We start from the raw sequence: 16,072 nt of genomic DNA on the forward strand, positions 1-16,072 counted from the left end.
AATACATTTTATTAAAATATAATTTTTTTATAAATTATTTTTTTTTCTTCACACATAACAACTACTATTCATTATCTTACAACATAAAAAAATAAATTAATATTAAATACAAAATATATAGTATCAATCTAAATTTGCATAGTTTTAGAGCACTCACATCAATGAGTGTATAACAAATAAAATAAAAAATGTTTTACTAACGAATGTGATACATTAATAAACTATTTTAGAAAACTTTTATATAAAAAAAATGAAAAAATGACTAAATGTTTTTGATAATTTTTTCAATTTTTCATAAAAAAGTTTCTTAAAACGGATAATTAATGTATACTTTAAGAACACACATTAACTGAACTCATAAAAAAAATGTGTATGATTACATTATTTGCATAAAAATAACTTACATCGGTCTGTATAGATTTTTGTAAATTTTATAAATTTGTTACAATAATTATGTAAATTTATTCTCAAATGAAGAGAATGAATAATAGTTGTTATGTATAAAGAAAGAAAAATAATTTTAAAATATTAAAAAAATATAGTGGAAAAAAAAAAATCATACAGTAAAATAGTCTTAAAATTGAACGGGAGTGCTTTCAAGTTTTAAGAGGATCGGAAGGAGAGCACGAAGCAAAATACGAGCCACAAAATAACGGTCACTTTAAAATAATCAATTTAATATAAAAAAGCCACTCAAAATTTAAAATAAAATATATTATCCAGAAATAAATTATTCACCTAAAGATCGCACAGTGTCCTAGAGCGCAAACCAACCAACCCACCAACTTCCATTCCTTGACCACTACAGTACCCCATGGCTCTAACTGCACCTCCTCCTTCTTCTTCTTCCTCCAATCTCCTCCAATTTCCACTTCACTCTCGCTCCTCAACCGCTCTCTTCTCCGATCTCGCCACCAGCTCTCGCTTCTTCCAATCTCCATGGCCACCGCCTCTGCTTTCGTCGCACAAGACCGCGATTTCTCCAACAGTGATCAAGGAGATTCAGTGTAAAGCGAAATGCTCCGCGAAATCCACGGCGGAGGAGGACCGGTTGAGCGAACCGGAAACCCTAGCCGCTGATGGCGATGAATCGAGAGAAGATGAGAATGTCGAGCAACACCAGAGCTCAATGGCAACTACTACTGTACCTACTGGTTCGAAGAAGGTTGCCTCGTCACTGAGTGATTCTCTTTCTCTCGGGATTCGCGAGCCAGTTTACGAGGTCTTCTTCTTCTTCATCTTCTCTATTCCTCTCTCTCTCTCTCTCTCTTTTCTCTATCTCTAACCTGAATTTTATTGCTTCACGATTCCATAGGTGGTAGAAGTAAAGTCGAATGGGATGGTATCTACTAGGAAAATCAATAGACGCCAGTTATTGAAGTCAAGTGGTAAGGACTAAGGATATTGTTTAATCATTTCAAATCGATCCATTTCAGAATTCGGATTTAATGTTACAAGGAATATGCTAAAACTACCGTCAATTTTACTACAAAAGAATTACAAATTATTGTGGTAATGAATGTGCGATTGGCATGTAAGGGTATGTTTGGATACTGAAATTAAAAATTTATTACTAAAGTAGCAAAAATTAGTTAAGGTCATAAGTTGAATAGTAAAATAATTTTAATTTTCCATCCCAACCCAAACGCATACTAAAAGTTTTAGATAATGGAAGCACATTAGTTTAGGAACTATTTTTAGAAAGCTTTTATTAAAAAAATTGTTCATTTTTCCATGAAAATGATATTAAAATTTTCCTGTTAATAGGACACATGAATGTCTGATTATTATTATTATTATTATTATTTTGGGTAATTAGTGACACATCAACTTGTAATTTTTGTATAGTGAATTCTATAGTATCATTAGCATCACTCATATTACAAATCTAAAGGCATATCCAGTAGCTTGTTATTTAAATGACATGACTCTCTATATACGGTTAGACATTGTAATTCAAATTTTAATTGTGAAATGGACTATCTCTATCTAATTGTGAAATGGACAATAGTTGAATGACATACTATTGAAATCTCTTTTTTCTTCTGTGTTATGTGTACAGCTTTCTTGGATTTAAGAAACTTTTAACATCACTTACCTAATCTGGATTATATATTAGTTCTTCTAGCTGTGTTGGTTTGTTGCATTATTAATTGTGCTTCTTTATGTTGCTTATTAGGTCATGATACACAAACACACATAACATGCAATAATGATGTTAATTGTCTCCTTTCTCATTTTCGCTTATGAGTATTTTCGCTTTCAGGTCTTCGTCTACGAGATATAAGAAGTGTAGATCCATCATTGTTTTTAACAAACTCTATGCCTGCTTTGCTGGTATCATGTCAACCTATGCCCTACCATTTTCTAGTTTTTTTTTTTTTTTTTTGGTACGTGTGTGTTTGTGTATTAATTAATTGCTTTATTAAATTGATTTTGCATTAGTTTTACCTTTTGACTGGAGTTCTTATACCATATATTGCCCTCTAAGTGATCTTATAAAGCATACACAAGTTAAAAGTTATATGCCAGATGTGGCTTGAGAATGGGGTATTAATTGCTTTTTCTAATATCTTATGCCATGCCAACATAGAAGGGGATTGTAAAGATTTTATTTCGTTCTTTTTAAACAAATACAGTAGCTGACACACTTGAGAATTTCCATATCTGCAACTTCACATGTATAGAAGTTGTGAAATAAATAATAATTGAACCGTCATTGATTCTTTGTTTTGATGGAACCTAACTATATTTCATTTTTATTCTAATAAATAGAAATTGGCTTGGATTCTGTATGCAGTTCCATAAATAATTATTCAAGCAAATGATTCTTGACAGTGCCCATTTTATATCTTCAAAAAAAAGAAAAGGAACTGCAAAACATACATATTTGACTAAGAGAGCTTTTGAGGACTAGGTGGTCAACCTAGTGGAATTTGGGAGTAAAAAAGTAGATAAAAAAAATAAATGAATAGATAGCAGGAAGAATATTCTATCCCAAATTTTTCATCAGGCTGAACTTTTGGAATGCATCAATGGGAAAACTGGTTGAGGGTTATATTAAGAAGCGCAACAAAACTATGAAGGTGGATCAAAATGGTCTCCAATTTGGCTGGTGTTCATATCACTTTTACAAAAAAATTGTTTCCTGTTTCATGTGCTAGGTCCGTGAGCATGCTATTCTTCTTAATCTGGGCTCATTGAGAGCAATGGCGATGCAAGAGTGCGTCCTTATTTTTGACTATAACAGGTAATCTTTGTCTTCTAGAGCAGTACGGTTTTCATTAGACCTTGAATTTTAATCTAATATAGTTCAGAGTGAACTGACATTGTTGTACTTGTTATATTTTGATAACCTGTAGTAAAGGCGGGAAGGCCTTTCTAGAAACATTGCTGGCTCGATTGAACCCCAAAAACATGAATGGAGGGCCATGTATGCCATTTGAACTTGAGGTTAGTTTGGTCTATGAAATCTCTGACATTACATACTAAAACACAACATCGCTAGATGTATGTAGTTCTTATTTTGATGGCTACAAATTCTGCTCTAATTAGGCAATCTTTACTTTGTTTAATTTATTATTCCTATAATATTTATAAATTAGAGAGTTATTAGAAGCAAGCTGATGTCAGGAATGGAAAAGGTTGATTAGATAAGAAGATGAGGTTGATGTGGGAGACATTTATCTTTTTGGTTTTATTAGACATAGAATTTATTTTTTGTGTGATATAATAAATACGGAAGGTGTTGTGTGTGTAAGCCAAATGTGTGTGTATGCCAAGAGCAATGGTTGAGCTATTGGCATGTTTGAAAGAATATTTTGGTAAGTGGTAGAATGTTGAAATTTGGAAGGCCATTCCTTTATTTTTAATGTGGAGCATTGAACTTTGGTGAGAAAGGAATGCATGCAAGTTTGAGGGGAGTGAGTTGTCTGTAGTGAAATTGAATAAATTTTTCTTAAGATCACTTCTGATTGGTCAATGGCTACTAGTTCACTCTCTTCCACAAATGTTTTGCTGTTCTTTGATCTTTTGAATTTTTGTATATATATATATATATATATATTTTTTTTTTTTTCCCTTTTGGGTATTTCTGTAATGGCTGTGATCCGTGAAGTTCTGTAGAGGTTTACTACAGAACCTATCTTGTAGCCATGCACTGGTATGCAGCAAATATGCATTCCATTCCAATTGCTGGAATTGAAAGCCATCAGTTGGCATGACTTGTAAAGCTCCACCAGATGTAATCTCTCTTTCTCTCTCTCTCTCGGTAATTTGGTTTAGATATAAGATATTGTGTAATATTAAGTTTTGTGGGAGCATAATTGATTTGAGGACAGTCATGTTATGTTGTCACTCATTAGATTCCATTTTTCATCCCTAGGATATTAAATTCATAAAGTTACTGCTATCTCCTTGCACAAGAAAAGCAACCCCTGCTCTTCCCATTCTAAGGCCAAGGGAGACCACCGACTTCCACCTCATTGACATGGTTTTACAAAATGGTTAAGCTAAAGATAATAAAATCTTCATGTCATCATATACCCACTGTATCAACTCAGACGGACTTAGTAAGATAGCAATCATTGATATTTAGAGAGTAGGATCTTGATGATCATGCATATACATCCAATACCTAGAGTAATGGGTATGACCTTGAGATCATATTTGCTCTTGTATTTCTGATACAATTTGACTTCAGTAAAATTGAACTTATGCATTAGACTACTTGTTTTTAATCATATGGTTTTCTTGAGACTTGAAGAGAATTTTTTTTATTGTACTTTTAGGTTGTTGAAGCAGCATTGCTTTCGCGAATACAGCATTTGGAGCATAGTTTAATGAATTTAGAACCTCGTGTGAGTATGAGAACATAGTGAGTATACTTTATTATTTTTATTTTTTCCTTTTTCTTCTTTTTGTCTCCTTGGCTTGTCTATGTCCGTGTATGTTTGGTTCTTTTTGGTTCTTTGGGGAAAAAAGTTTTCTAAAACCATGTTTAGTAGTCCTTGTACTGAAAGACTCTAAAACTGCAGACAATTGAAAAATTGGGGTTAACCAATCTCCTTGAACCATTGTACGGTATGTTGCCGATTCAATGTGTCCACCTCATGATTGTATTTAAGTATATTGGATAGTGGCATTTGAATACAAATGGTTTCTGGATTTTTCCTAGAAGTATTCAAGTTTCAAGCTTCAATCTGTCTTATTTCTTCATTATATAGATGAATCTCTCTTTCTACTGGCCTTCCAATGGAACTATGAGCAGTAATTTGCTATTTGCTTCAGGTACAAGCTCTACTCGAGGTTTTGCCAAACCGATTAACTGCTGATGTATTGGAGCAACTTCGTATTAGCAAGCAAACTTTGGTATTATGGAATTAACTCTGAATGGCTTGCATGTGTTCATTGGCATTGGAAAATATTAGTTTATATGGTATTCCTTTTGTTTTGTGAAAGGTTGAATTGGGTTCAAGGGCAGGGGCTCTCAGACAAATGTTGCTTGATCTACTGGAGGACACCGAGGAGATACGTCGTATTTGTATTATGGGAAGAAACTGCACACTTAAGAGAGGATATGGTGATGTGGAATGCTCTGTCCCATTAGAGAAGCAGATTGCTGAGGGTAAGCAATGTAAAGGTTTCCTTCTTCCTGGCTTTTTAGAAATGGTTCAGGTGCATATACAAGTCACAGAGATAGGTTTTTATTTGATCTGCTCCTGTTATATGCAGAAGAGGAGGAAGAAATTGAGATGCTGCTGGAAAATTATCTTCAAAGGTTATTTCCTGATCCTAGTGCATGTAAAGCATATTTGCTCTGCGCTGTACTCTTATGCTGCAAATTAATGTACTTCTTGCATATCAATTTTTTTTTGTTGATAAATCTTTTTGCATATCAAGTTGGATTCTTTTTCTTTCTCATTTATCAATATTTACTATGAAACTTATATAAAAAAATAAATAAATTCAATGCTCACCTGTGCAGAGAGATGCTGACTTAGAGTCCATGTATTGATTTAGAAAGTCATTGCTTGCCTTGTTTTTAATAGTGTATGAGAAAAAGTAGGACATTAATGTATGGCAGTGATTTTGTGATTTTAAATTTCATAAAGATATTATAATATTGATTACTTTGGCCACTGCTCGACACATTAATATTTTTAGGCTAGAGCTACTAATCTTTATGATTACTACTGAAAAGCACCAATTTTGCAGGCTGGTTTTACTTAATATCACTTCTAACCTAAGCTAGTTCTTCAAAAGGAAGCAATTAAAACTCATAGTGCAAGTGTGCTGCCACCACTGCATTGGCCATTTCTTTTGTGAATGAGAACATTTACCACAATTCCTATTTCTTTCAATACTTTTAAAACTCCAATTTTAGTTGTTAGTTTTTAGTGTACTAGTAAATAAAAAAGTGCAATCTTGGCCAAGTTGCCCAAGTCCATAGAACAATCCTACAAAACCTTTGCTTAGTTGTGCCTTGCTGGCATTTTGCTATTATTTTCCAATTAGGCCTCCATATGAATGTAACCAGAACTACATACAAGGTCATGCTTTCTGTTTTTATGAAACTCCAGATTTAACCAAGAAAGTAGAATGGAAGCGATTGACATTAGGTGATGTCCAAGGTGATGCCCTTGGACATCACCCAATGTCAAAAGCTGGATTTGAGGCAATGGAAGTCTATTCTTGTTGGAAAGGTATGTACAGTCAGAATAAAAATAACATCATTCTCCTCCCTGCTTGTTGTGGATAATTCAGAGAGAGTGGAATAACTGAACCATTGAAGGCTTGAGAAATCAGTTATAGAGATCAATTCTACTTTCTTCTGCTTACCATTTGAATGTTGTACCATGATTAGGAGGTTTTCTTGTAACTCTATAGTCTACAGTTGATTGTGTGGTTCATTTTATTTTTAAAGAAAATTGTGCGGACCATTTAAATGTAAGATTGTAATCCTTTAGGAGGCTCTATGTTTTGTGCCCTCTTCTTATTTCCTTATTAAAATAATGTAAATGGAATCTTTTGAGAAGTTGCTAATAAAAATTTGCATTCGGAACTTTCCACTATCTTGACATGGAAACCGAAAAACAAGCGTTGTTGATTATTTAGGCTCATCTTTCACTTGTCTTTTTGCATTTGCAGATGTGAATCTTGTCATGGTCAGGCTGAAAAGCTTCTTGACTCTGCAAAAGAAATGGAAGATTCAATTGCTGTCAATTTGAGGTCTGGATGACTGGTTTTAATGTTCTTGATTTGTTTATACGATGTACAATTTCCTCAGTATTTTTATTTGCTTCTATTTATCAGTTCACGGAGGCTTGAGGTTAGCAGAGTGGAATTGCTTCTCCAGGTTGGGACATTTTGTGTGGGTGTAGGTGCTCTAGTTGCGGGTATGCCTTTCACCTGCATTAGATCAATAGTTGATTTATTTAGCAACTGTGATGCAACATGCATTGCATTGTGCTTTGTGCATAGTTGTCACATCATTTGCCCTCCTTGGAACTTGCCTTGTTTATTAATTACTGTGATGATTGCTTTCCCAAGATGTAGGGTCCTATAAGCCCTTTTTTTCTTTTTACTCAGTACTAAGACTACAGGGAACCTTTTAGAATTGCAGGCTGGAAAGTGCAATTAGCATGTAACAATGGTAAGGCTGTTAGTTTTAAAATTGGTTGAGAAGAATAAACTTGGCAACTAAAACAAGGTGGTGATTCTGGTAAGTTACAAACATATATAGGCTGGTTATTTGGTACCCAAACCTGCCGTACACCCATTGGGTCTAAATTTAGATCAATTAAAAATAGGTGGTTACTTTATACCCAATTATCATTAAAAAAAATATTAATAAGATAAAATCCATAACTCAACTAATCCCAACCCCATTTACCATGGAGGCAGGTAATGAACCTGCCAATAAAATCTTAACTTCAAATTAACTCGTTGAGTTGTGCATCTCCCTCTCAAATCTCAATCCGTCCTCAACTCCTTGATCATCATTCACTCCCCAGATATCCATTTGACAAAGAAATAATTTTTCAAATTTTTTGTGGCAAATTACTGCCTAAATCAAACGGTCGTGGAAGCCCTCTTAAAGTTGTAATTCTCAGTTTGGTGGGGGAATCTGAGGCTAAGGTTAATAAACCTAAAACAATTGCATATATGACTGAATAGATAATGAATGGATAGACAAGCTTGATTTTCTAGTATCATATGAAAACTGACGCTTGAGTTGTTTATCAACCCTTCTGATGTCATCAGTGGTAACCATAAATCCTCGATAAAGAACGGATGGATTTCTAACTTGTTTTCCATAGAAATTTAGGAATTATTTGTCTTTTGAAATGATTCCGTTGCACAAAAAAATTTGGAGTAATCTCAGTAAGAAAGATAATGATACTATACTTTATTGGTTGAAATCCTTTTAATGTCAAAACACTATGAATCTCATCTCAACTGACTCCATGAAAACAGTTACTTATAAAACAAATAAATACATGAAAGAATTTTTTTTGCTAAGCAATCTATGAAAGGATTACTTGAGTAGCCAGAGAAATTGTTGTTTCAAGAATTTTAAAGGTTCTGTGTTTTTCTGCTTATCTCCTTGTCAAGACATTGTTTACTGGTTGCAGGTATTTTTGGCATGAACTTGAGGTCCTACCTTGAAGAACATCTGGTACGTTGGTCCCTAAAGTCAAAAAACTTACTGTTTTTAAGTACACGAGTCACTTCCAATTTTCCATGGATTTGTTTTCACTTGGACATGTTAACATTACCATACTGTTTTACTTGATGCAGTTTGCATTTTGGCTAACAACAGCTGGGATAATTGTTGGTGCTGTTCTAGCATTTTTCCTCATGTATTCCTATCTCAAAACAAGGAAGATACTGTAAGTAGAAAAAAAAAATTATTCTATTGTGTAGGCAAAGATTCAACCCCTTTGTTAAAGTATTATTAAGAAAATCACCATCCACTTTATTTGGATGATTCTCATGAACTTTGACTAGTTGATAAGGAGCTATTAAGACTATTAACCCTCTAGTTGATAACATTAAAAACTCAGAAACTAACCAGCAAATCTCAGTTATTTTTAGGGTTTAAAATTCATTGGAGCAAATTAAGCCCATGAGATCCAAATGCTGTTCTTGTATGAGCCTGTGGAACCTGATCATATATCATCCATTTTACAGGTGACATCAAACGTCCAGAGCATTCTGTTCCAGGCTTCCACCGAATCAGTAATTATACAAGAGGATCATAAAATCTTTGTACTTCATAAAATATGCATTGTACATAATTGGTAAGGTGTATGAACTTTCATAAATAGTACCTGAATGGTCCTTCAGATAATAACAGTGGCAGCCCTTGAAATCAATGAGTGGAGGTCTCATCAGCTTCTTCAACATCAACATAGCCGATTCTTTATCCACGAAGTTACTTGAGGTCCCACATTTACTCAATAAGCCAAATGATGCACTGTATTCTTTAGGGGAAATGCATGAAGCATTTCAGAGGTGGAACTAGAATTATTTCTGAAATAATTATTCACATTTTGCAATGAAATGGAGCGCCAATTTGACAAGCTCCATAAAATGAAGATAGAAGCACCTTTTTAAATCATTATTTTGTTTTACTTTAAAGATCCATGGCTGATTGAGTAGCTACAGAACTATTGTGAATTATGGTATTTCGTCTACTGAGTGATTTCTTTTGCGTTGGTCTAACCAAAAAGGTGGAGTCAAATAAAGCTACTGTCACCAACAAAAAATTTTAGAATTGATACAATCGATTCTTTGGACGCTTAAATATGCTTCTGCTGCATCAAAAATGAACGATGGAGAGGAAATGAAACATGTCTTGCTAAGCTGAAAGTCTGCACAGTTTTGCCTCAGAAAATGTTAATTATCATAAAACGTTGGAACTAATTCATTATCGTTACCCATCTGCATTGCCTGATTGTTTGAATTCTTGAGAAATTAGATCTTAATTTTTAACAAACCCAAAAAAAAACTAGTTTTTTTGAGTATTTTTTACAAATGTTGAGACTTTAATGTAAATTTAATTGAGAGAAAACAACCCATGTAACTATTATAGCAAGGGAGAATTGATAAGGTATGTCACTTTCTTTTTTGGTTAAACATGATAATAGCATAAAACTAGGAATTAACAAGTCTGTTACAGCATGTAGTTTTGTCAAACGCCAAAAGGCTTTCTACCACAAGCAGTGGATTCAAAAATACAACAAAAGAAGAAATGGAACTTGCCCCCAATCTAGTCAATACATTGGCACATCGGTTGGTTTTACGGTATGTGTGCTTTATTCGCTTGTTAGGGATAACTTTCAATAGGTTCCTGTAGTCAGATAACAAAAGTTCTAGAACTTTAAACGTGATTTGTTACATCATAATTAAAGTACAAGATGCAGGATATATAAATTTCTATCTTTAGGTGAGACCTTTTTTTTTTTTTTGACAGAATGCAATAGAGTGAGACTGTAAAATCATATAAACTCTGAAAAATATCTCGAAACTTTTTAACTCTCAAACAGTAGTCAACCAAACACTTATGATTATTCTCGATAGTTTTAATTATCACATTAAATTCCCTCTAATTAAACATCGTGTAAGTGAAGGTCAATATAGGCTTTCTAATCACTAGAAGTGTGAATATGGTCGTCTGAGTCAAGGTTATTTAGACTATTGTTTCCACTGTCCTCTCTATGATAGTACGTACTCATGAAGTTGCTAAATAATTTAAATCACTCAACCCATCAGCACCCAACTCTGTTTCAAAGAGACCAACAAAGAACAAACCAAATAAAACGTACAACTTTTACCCATCAAATATAACATAAAAAGAATCCTAATTTAGGGAAGAGTTTGATACATTAACTGCCCAACTCCAAAGAATTGTACACCCCCAAAAAAAAAAAAAAGACCAGGTCAAAAAACAAAGAGGGATGACATGCTTGAGAAAGGCATTCTCAAATTTGAGCATGCTTGAAGAGGCTCTCTTTCAAATGTCAAAACTGGAGTAGACATCCGTGTAGCTACACAAACCACTTCACAAACAAGTGCTTCCCAGGTTGCATCCTCACAACACATGAATCTCAGATGGATACAGGCACTCCACCAATCAAATAAAATGGAAGTCAGTGTGTGTGAAGAAAACATATTGCATGAAATAACAGGGTATACTACCGCAAACCTGTTAGTCATCTATTTTGGTGAATTTAGTACAGGTTGGGAATTTTTGGCTGCTTATCAAGCTCCATTTACGGCTATGTTTGCAAATCCAACTTCCATTGCCTCCCTGTCATACTTTTCCCTCCTTTTATTCTCGGATAGAGACTCATCTGTGGCCTCAAGTTGGATATCAGCCACCGAAGGCTCAAGAAGCCGAGGGCCTGCACTAATCCATCGGTGACTAAGGCATTGAGCTGCTGTTGGCCTCTTTTCAGGGACAAAATCAAGTAATGGAACAAGGAACTCAGCCAGATCATTTGCATCTTGCTCACTGAAATCATACTTCTCCATTAGCACCTTATTAATAGGCCAAAAACGCAATCGACGGATATGCCTCAATTCCCCACATCTATTGAAGAAATCTCGGGAATAGCGGCCACCTAAAGCAATCTGAGGACATTTGTTGAACAATGAGTGGTGTGAGCAAATGGGTAGCACAACTACATACTTTGAACACAGCAGAGTAATCAAAATTTTGTTTCTTAAAAATGGAAGACATAAGCACAAAATAGTTAATACACCAAGTTGCTTTCTAAGACCAAGGCACATGTAATACTCTTACCTTGCGTGGCATCATTCCAAGAAGCTCCATCATTTGAGCCAAGTGATCCTGAAAACAAAATTAAAAGTCACAATCTACTGATGCTAAATCATGACGAAACTTACACAGCATTAGGATCATTTTGCCAAGATGCTTTTAGTTCAGTGACATTGCATGATTTCCATTATTAACTATGGTTCAAACATCAAACCCCCCCACCCCCACTTGTAACAATGAATTAACATTAAGTTCATTTATGTTTTTTATGTGCTAGAAACAGATGATAACAGGCTCTTTTTCAGTTTCAATTTTCTTTATGCATACCCTCAAAAAAAAAAAAAAAAATTATGAAGTTGCTTGTGGATACCCAACACAGTTGGTGTCACCATTGTACCCTTTTGGATAAAACAGAAAATGTTTGGCAACCAAGAAAAGGGGAATAAAATTTCATATTGGATCATCCTACAAAAAGAGAATAAACATTGAAATGTATCCGCTTTCCATTTAAAATAATTTTAAAAGAGGAGAAAAAATGCTGCACAACTGCTCAAATTAAACTAGCAACATGTAACCCAAGCAATTCTTTAAATGATTGTGCATCAGTCAAAAGATATCATACAGAGAATGAACCTATTAATGCCACATAAAATAAATCCAAAGATTACGCCAAAGGACCTACTAATGCAGAATGGAACAGCTGCTTCTAATGGCACTAGGTTAGAGGTCAAATCTCCCTATTTAACTGAAGAAGAAAATGGAGATAACCAAAATTTATAAACCAAAGTTGTATACCCAGAAATGAAGGCAATAATAGTTCAGGTATTGCCACTACAATGGCTATTGCCCACTACATCACCAAGTACATCAGAGGTCCTAATTAATGGAGATTTAGAAGAAGAGCAACTGCAAATGATAGAACAGAAAGATGTCCATATGCTGATGTAAAATCATATGACACAAAGAATGGTTCATCCGTATGGGTTGAGGTAACAGAGAATAGAACGCGGCTTGAAGGTATGGAGTATGAATGAAGGTCTAACAGGGTAGAACACATGCACCATTTCCTAGAGGGGGGGTGCCTTTTGAATAGGTCATAGTCCACAATGTACATGCCACATGTATTAGATTTAATTGTTGATTTTGTATATATCAGTTTGGAAACCAAGGACAACATGCATAATACTGATGTTAAAACAACATGAATAAAGCTAATTTAACAGAGGGCATAATATGGATTTCAAAAAGATTTGAAGTCAAGATAACCAAGAAAGTGCACCCCAAAAAAATTAAACAAAGAACATGAGCACAGATACGCAGCATCAGCAACATGTGTAAGAACTAGGAGATTCTATTCAAAGTGGCAAAAGCACAGTGAATGTGTTCCAAAATTTTCATAAACGTTTCCCGTAAATTGCATTTGGATTTTAAGACTCAAAATCAGGGGATTTGAAAAAACAATTGCTAGTATAATCGCTTGATATGGATTTGATCTTTGAGAATTTTGCTCCAACAAGACCATTTATGATATAGATTTAAAACATCCTCTTTTACTCAATCATTTCAAATCCACATATTAATAAAGCTTGAAGCTATCCATAAATTACATCGATAGAGATCAAAAAAAAAAAAAAAAGCCTTTTGATACTTTATTCAAGTCATTTAAACTGGAAAACTGAAATCCAAATTCTTTGGAAATCTGCATTTCCTCCAGCATTAAAGACTGGTGATTGAAAGATCAAATGCAATAGGCTTGTCTAATCCAATAAGTTAAAAATGAAGAGCAATATGCACGTACCTCATCCTTATCATAGTTGTCACCATTGTGAGGATCAAATAGAACATCTCCAGTGGCCATCTCGAAGCAAATGCAAGCAAAGGACCAGAGATCTGCAGGTGTTGAGTATTTAGATCCAAGAATAACCTCTGGGCTTCTATACTGTCTTGTCTGAATATCATTGGTAAATTGCTTATATGTCCAACAAGCATTTCCAAAGTCAACCAATTTGCACCTACGATCAACAGCTGCCAGTAGCTTCTTCTTTGTGGAATGGCTTCCCCTCCTACCACTTCCTTCACAACTATCCTTTGTTTCATCACCCTTTGTTGATTCATCTTTCACAGAATTATTTGGTTGTTCTTCAAAAGAACCCTCAACTGATTTAATATTAGTACTGGAATCTTCTTCACCAAGTGATTTTGAATCTGCTTCATTTCCCTCAGTAGTTTCCTGCTCCACATGACCATGAGCTGCCTTCTTAGCTTTTTTTCGAATCTTCTTCTTCTGATTCTTGGTCAGGTCCCCACTCAAACTCTTAGTGTCTTTTGAAGCCTGAAACTCGGGCAAAGTTTTATTCTTGCTGATTGGAAGGATGAGAGGAGCACCTGATATCCTAGGATCTTTGGATGGATCAATCGTCGACAAAAGCAGGACATTCTCTGGCTTCAAATCAGTATGTATAACTGAGAGTTGACGATGCAAGTAATCCAAACCAACCAAAATATGGTAACAAATTTCTTTAACCATGTGGAGAGGAACCCCTCGGTAACCACTATACTTAATAAGTGTCAAAAGATTATCCCCCAAATACTCAAAAACCATACAAACATGATGCCCATTTGGCCCCGTATGCTTAAAATGATCCAAAAGCTTCACAACACATTTCTTATCATCCAGGTCCCCCTCAGCAAGCTGTTTGAGAATCTTTATCTCATCCAACGCAGCCTCAGTGTAATGCTGAGCACTCTTTTGAATTTTTAAAGCTACATAAAGCTACAGACAATAAATAGTTCATGATGTTAATGAGTTGAACAATGAAATTTAACCACACCGGCCTAATTTAGTATTCAGAAATGTGTCAGTGAAAAAACATCCGATGCAATAGAGCTTTATAAAATCTATTTTTTGATACATCTTCAGTGGGAGAAGAAGGATTCAAACCCTGGATGTCTCTCTTTGAAATACCAGGAAGTGCTAGTTGATCTAAAGGTCATTGGCAAGATTTGTATATACAATCTAATACGAGTAAATAAAAGACAACACATGTAGTAAACATCTAAATGGAAAAACACAAAAAACAAATAATGCAATAAGAACCCCGAATTCTCCAAAGGAAATAAAAATGGAATAGTAATATTACTATATTTTTCCCCTCTTTAGCATAACACAAATTCTTTTGGGAATGCACTAAACACAAAAACAAAAACCACATTCTTTCCATTTCATTCTGTCTTCTTTCCCTAATTTAGAGTATTGTAAGAAACTAAACTCAGATAAATCAAAGTGGACTAGGGTTCTACCCAATGTGTTTGGATATAGCTTTTTGCTGGAAGCTAATTTGTTTATTTTCCAGTTAAAGTATAGTTGTACTTGTATCTAAGCTAAAAAGCTAATAAACACCATTTTTTTTTTGTTTCTCACAGTCTCTCAACCTCTCCAGGCAATTGCTCAAGTGGGGTTTCCATTTCTCAAACCCACAAAATTTTTTCTCCATTTCTTTCTTGAAATCAACTCAAAATTCAGTCTTTCTTTCAATTTTTTCTGACCAAACAAACAAAGAAACAAATCAAGTTCATTCATTTGAGTGTACCTACCGATCTTTGAGTGTCCCAAGCGAGCCAGACAGTGGAGAAGTGGCCCCACCCAAGCTTTCTCTGCACAACATAGCACCCATTCTTGAAAGTATCACCGACTTGGACCTTGTGGTACCCTCCTCGCCTGTAATCCTCGCTGCCCTCTTCCTCCGACGAGTAATCACTCGCCTCGCTCCGATTATCCGCCATTGTTGAATAATCGAATGCTGAACAAACAAACAAAAAATGGGTTTGGTTGATTTTGATGAGTTTGATGAACTGTGAAGAAGAATGAGGAAAAGAGTGGGTTTGGTTTGGTTCTGTTCCTCTCTCTGGTTGGTGGAAAAAAAAAAAAAAAAAAAAAAAAAAAAAAAAAAAGAGTAATTAGGGTTTTTGAGTGTTTTTTGTCTTGCCGGGAAATTAAAGGGATTGCATTATGATTGCTCTTCAAAAAAAAGGAAACAAAAAAAATAAAGAAAGAAAGTGACTGCTTGTTTGTTGTGCGGGTTTTTTTTGTACATGTAATGGCTCATGGGGTATTATAAGTGGTTTAAACCCACGTTTGGTTTGCTGTGACTTATTTTTGATGTGATGTATGTTATAATAATATGATATTATAATTTTTGATTTTTTTTATTTTTTTTAATATTATCATAATTTAAAATTATAAAATATATCATTTTATCTTAATTTTATAATGTTCCTAAATAA

The 16,072-nt window shown here is 34.5% G+C and overlaps 2 protein-coding genes across 3 annotated transcripts; one reads left to right on the plus strand and one right to left on the minus strand.

Annotated features, from left to right (window-relative positions):
* Window positions 1-716: 716 nt before the first annotated feature.
* On the plus strand, window positions 717-9,687 carry LOC115980147 (magnesium transporter MRS2-11, chloroplastic). Of its 2 annotated transcripts, XM_031102428.1 has the most exons (14): window positions 717-1,222; window positions 1,316-1,388; window positions 2,267-2,337; window positions 3,165-3,250; window positions 3,363-3,453; window positions 4,791-4,859; window positions 5,290-5,370; window positions 5,461-5,626; window positions 5,734-5,779; window positions 7,150-7,230; window positions 7,315-7,397; window positions 8,637-8,680; window positions 8,803-8,894; window positions 9,196-9,687. In XM_031102428.1, exons 1-14 carry the CDS (start codon window positions 815-817, stop codon window positions 9,197-9,199), a joined length of 1,395 nt encoding a protein of 464 aa, XP_030958288.1. In that variant the 5' UTR covers window positions 717-814; the 3' UTR covers window positions 9,200-9,687. The 2 variants fall into 2 exon arrangements, with proteins under 2 accessions (XP_030958288.1, XP_030958295.1); XM_031102435.1 differs by lacking the exon at window positions 4,791-4,859 and having other exon boundaries at window positions 734-1,222.
* A 1,059-nt stretch (window positions 9,688-10,746) lies between these two features.
* Window positions 10,747-15,869, minus strand: LOC115980160 (serine/threonine-protein kinase spk-1). The gene is made up of 4 exons (XM_031102443.1): window positions 15,383-15,869; window positions 13,587-14,561; window positions 11,813-11,860; window positions 10,747-11,640 (listed from the first exon to the last, which is right to left on the minus strand). Exons 1-4 carry the CDS (start codon window positions 15,569-15,571, stop codon window positions 11,269-11,271), a joined length of 1,584 nt encoding a protein of 527 aa, XP_030958303.1. The 5' UTR covers window positions 15,572-15,869; the 3' UTR covers window positions 10,747-11,268.
* Window positions 15,870-16,072: the final 203 nt, after the last annotated feature.

Source organism: Quercus lobata, chromosome 1 (genome assembly GCF_001633185.2).
Source record: "Quercus lobata isolate SW786 chromosome 1, ValleyOak3.0 Primary Assembly, whole genome shotgun sequence".
Classification (NCBI taxonomy): Eukaryota; Viridiplantae; Streptophyta; class Magnoliopsida; order Fagales; family Fagaceae; genus Quercus; species Quercus lobata.

Bases quoted from the DNA above. Each gene is read 5' to 3' on its own strand.
- LOC115980147 (XM_031102428.1), top strand. From the start codon at position 815: ATGGCTCTAACTGCACCTCCTCCTTCTTCTTCTTCCTCCAATCTCCTC. The intron at 2,338-3,164 runs GTATCATGTCAA...TTCATGTGCTAG, and splicing joins ACTCTATGCCTGCTTTGCTG to GTCCGTGAGCATGCTATTCT. The intron at 5,780-7,149 runs GTTATTTCCTGA...TTGCATTTGCAG, and splicing joins CTGGAAAATTATCTTCAAAG to ATGTGAATCTTGTCATGGTC.
- LOC115980160 (XM_031102443.1), bottom strand. From the start codon at position 15,571: ATGGCGGATAATCGGAGCGAGGCGAGTGATTACTCGTCGGAGGAAGAG. The intron at 11,861-13,586 runs GTACGTGCATAT...TTTTGTTTTCAG, and splicing joins ACAACTATGATAAGGATGAG to GATCACTTGGCTCAAATGAT. The intron at 11,641-11,812 runs GTAAGAGTATTA...AAATGTCCTCAG, and splicing joins TTGGAATGATGCCACGCAAG to ATTGCTTTAGGTGGCCGCTA.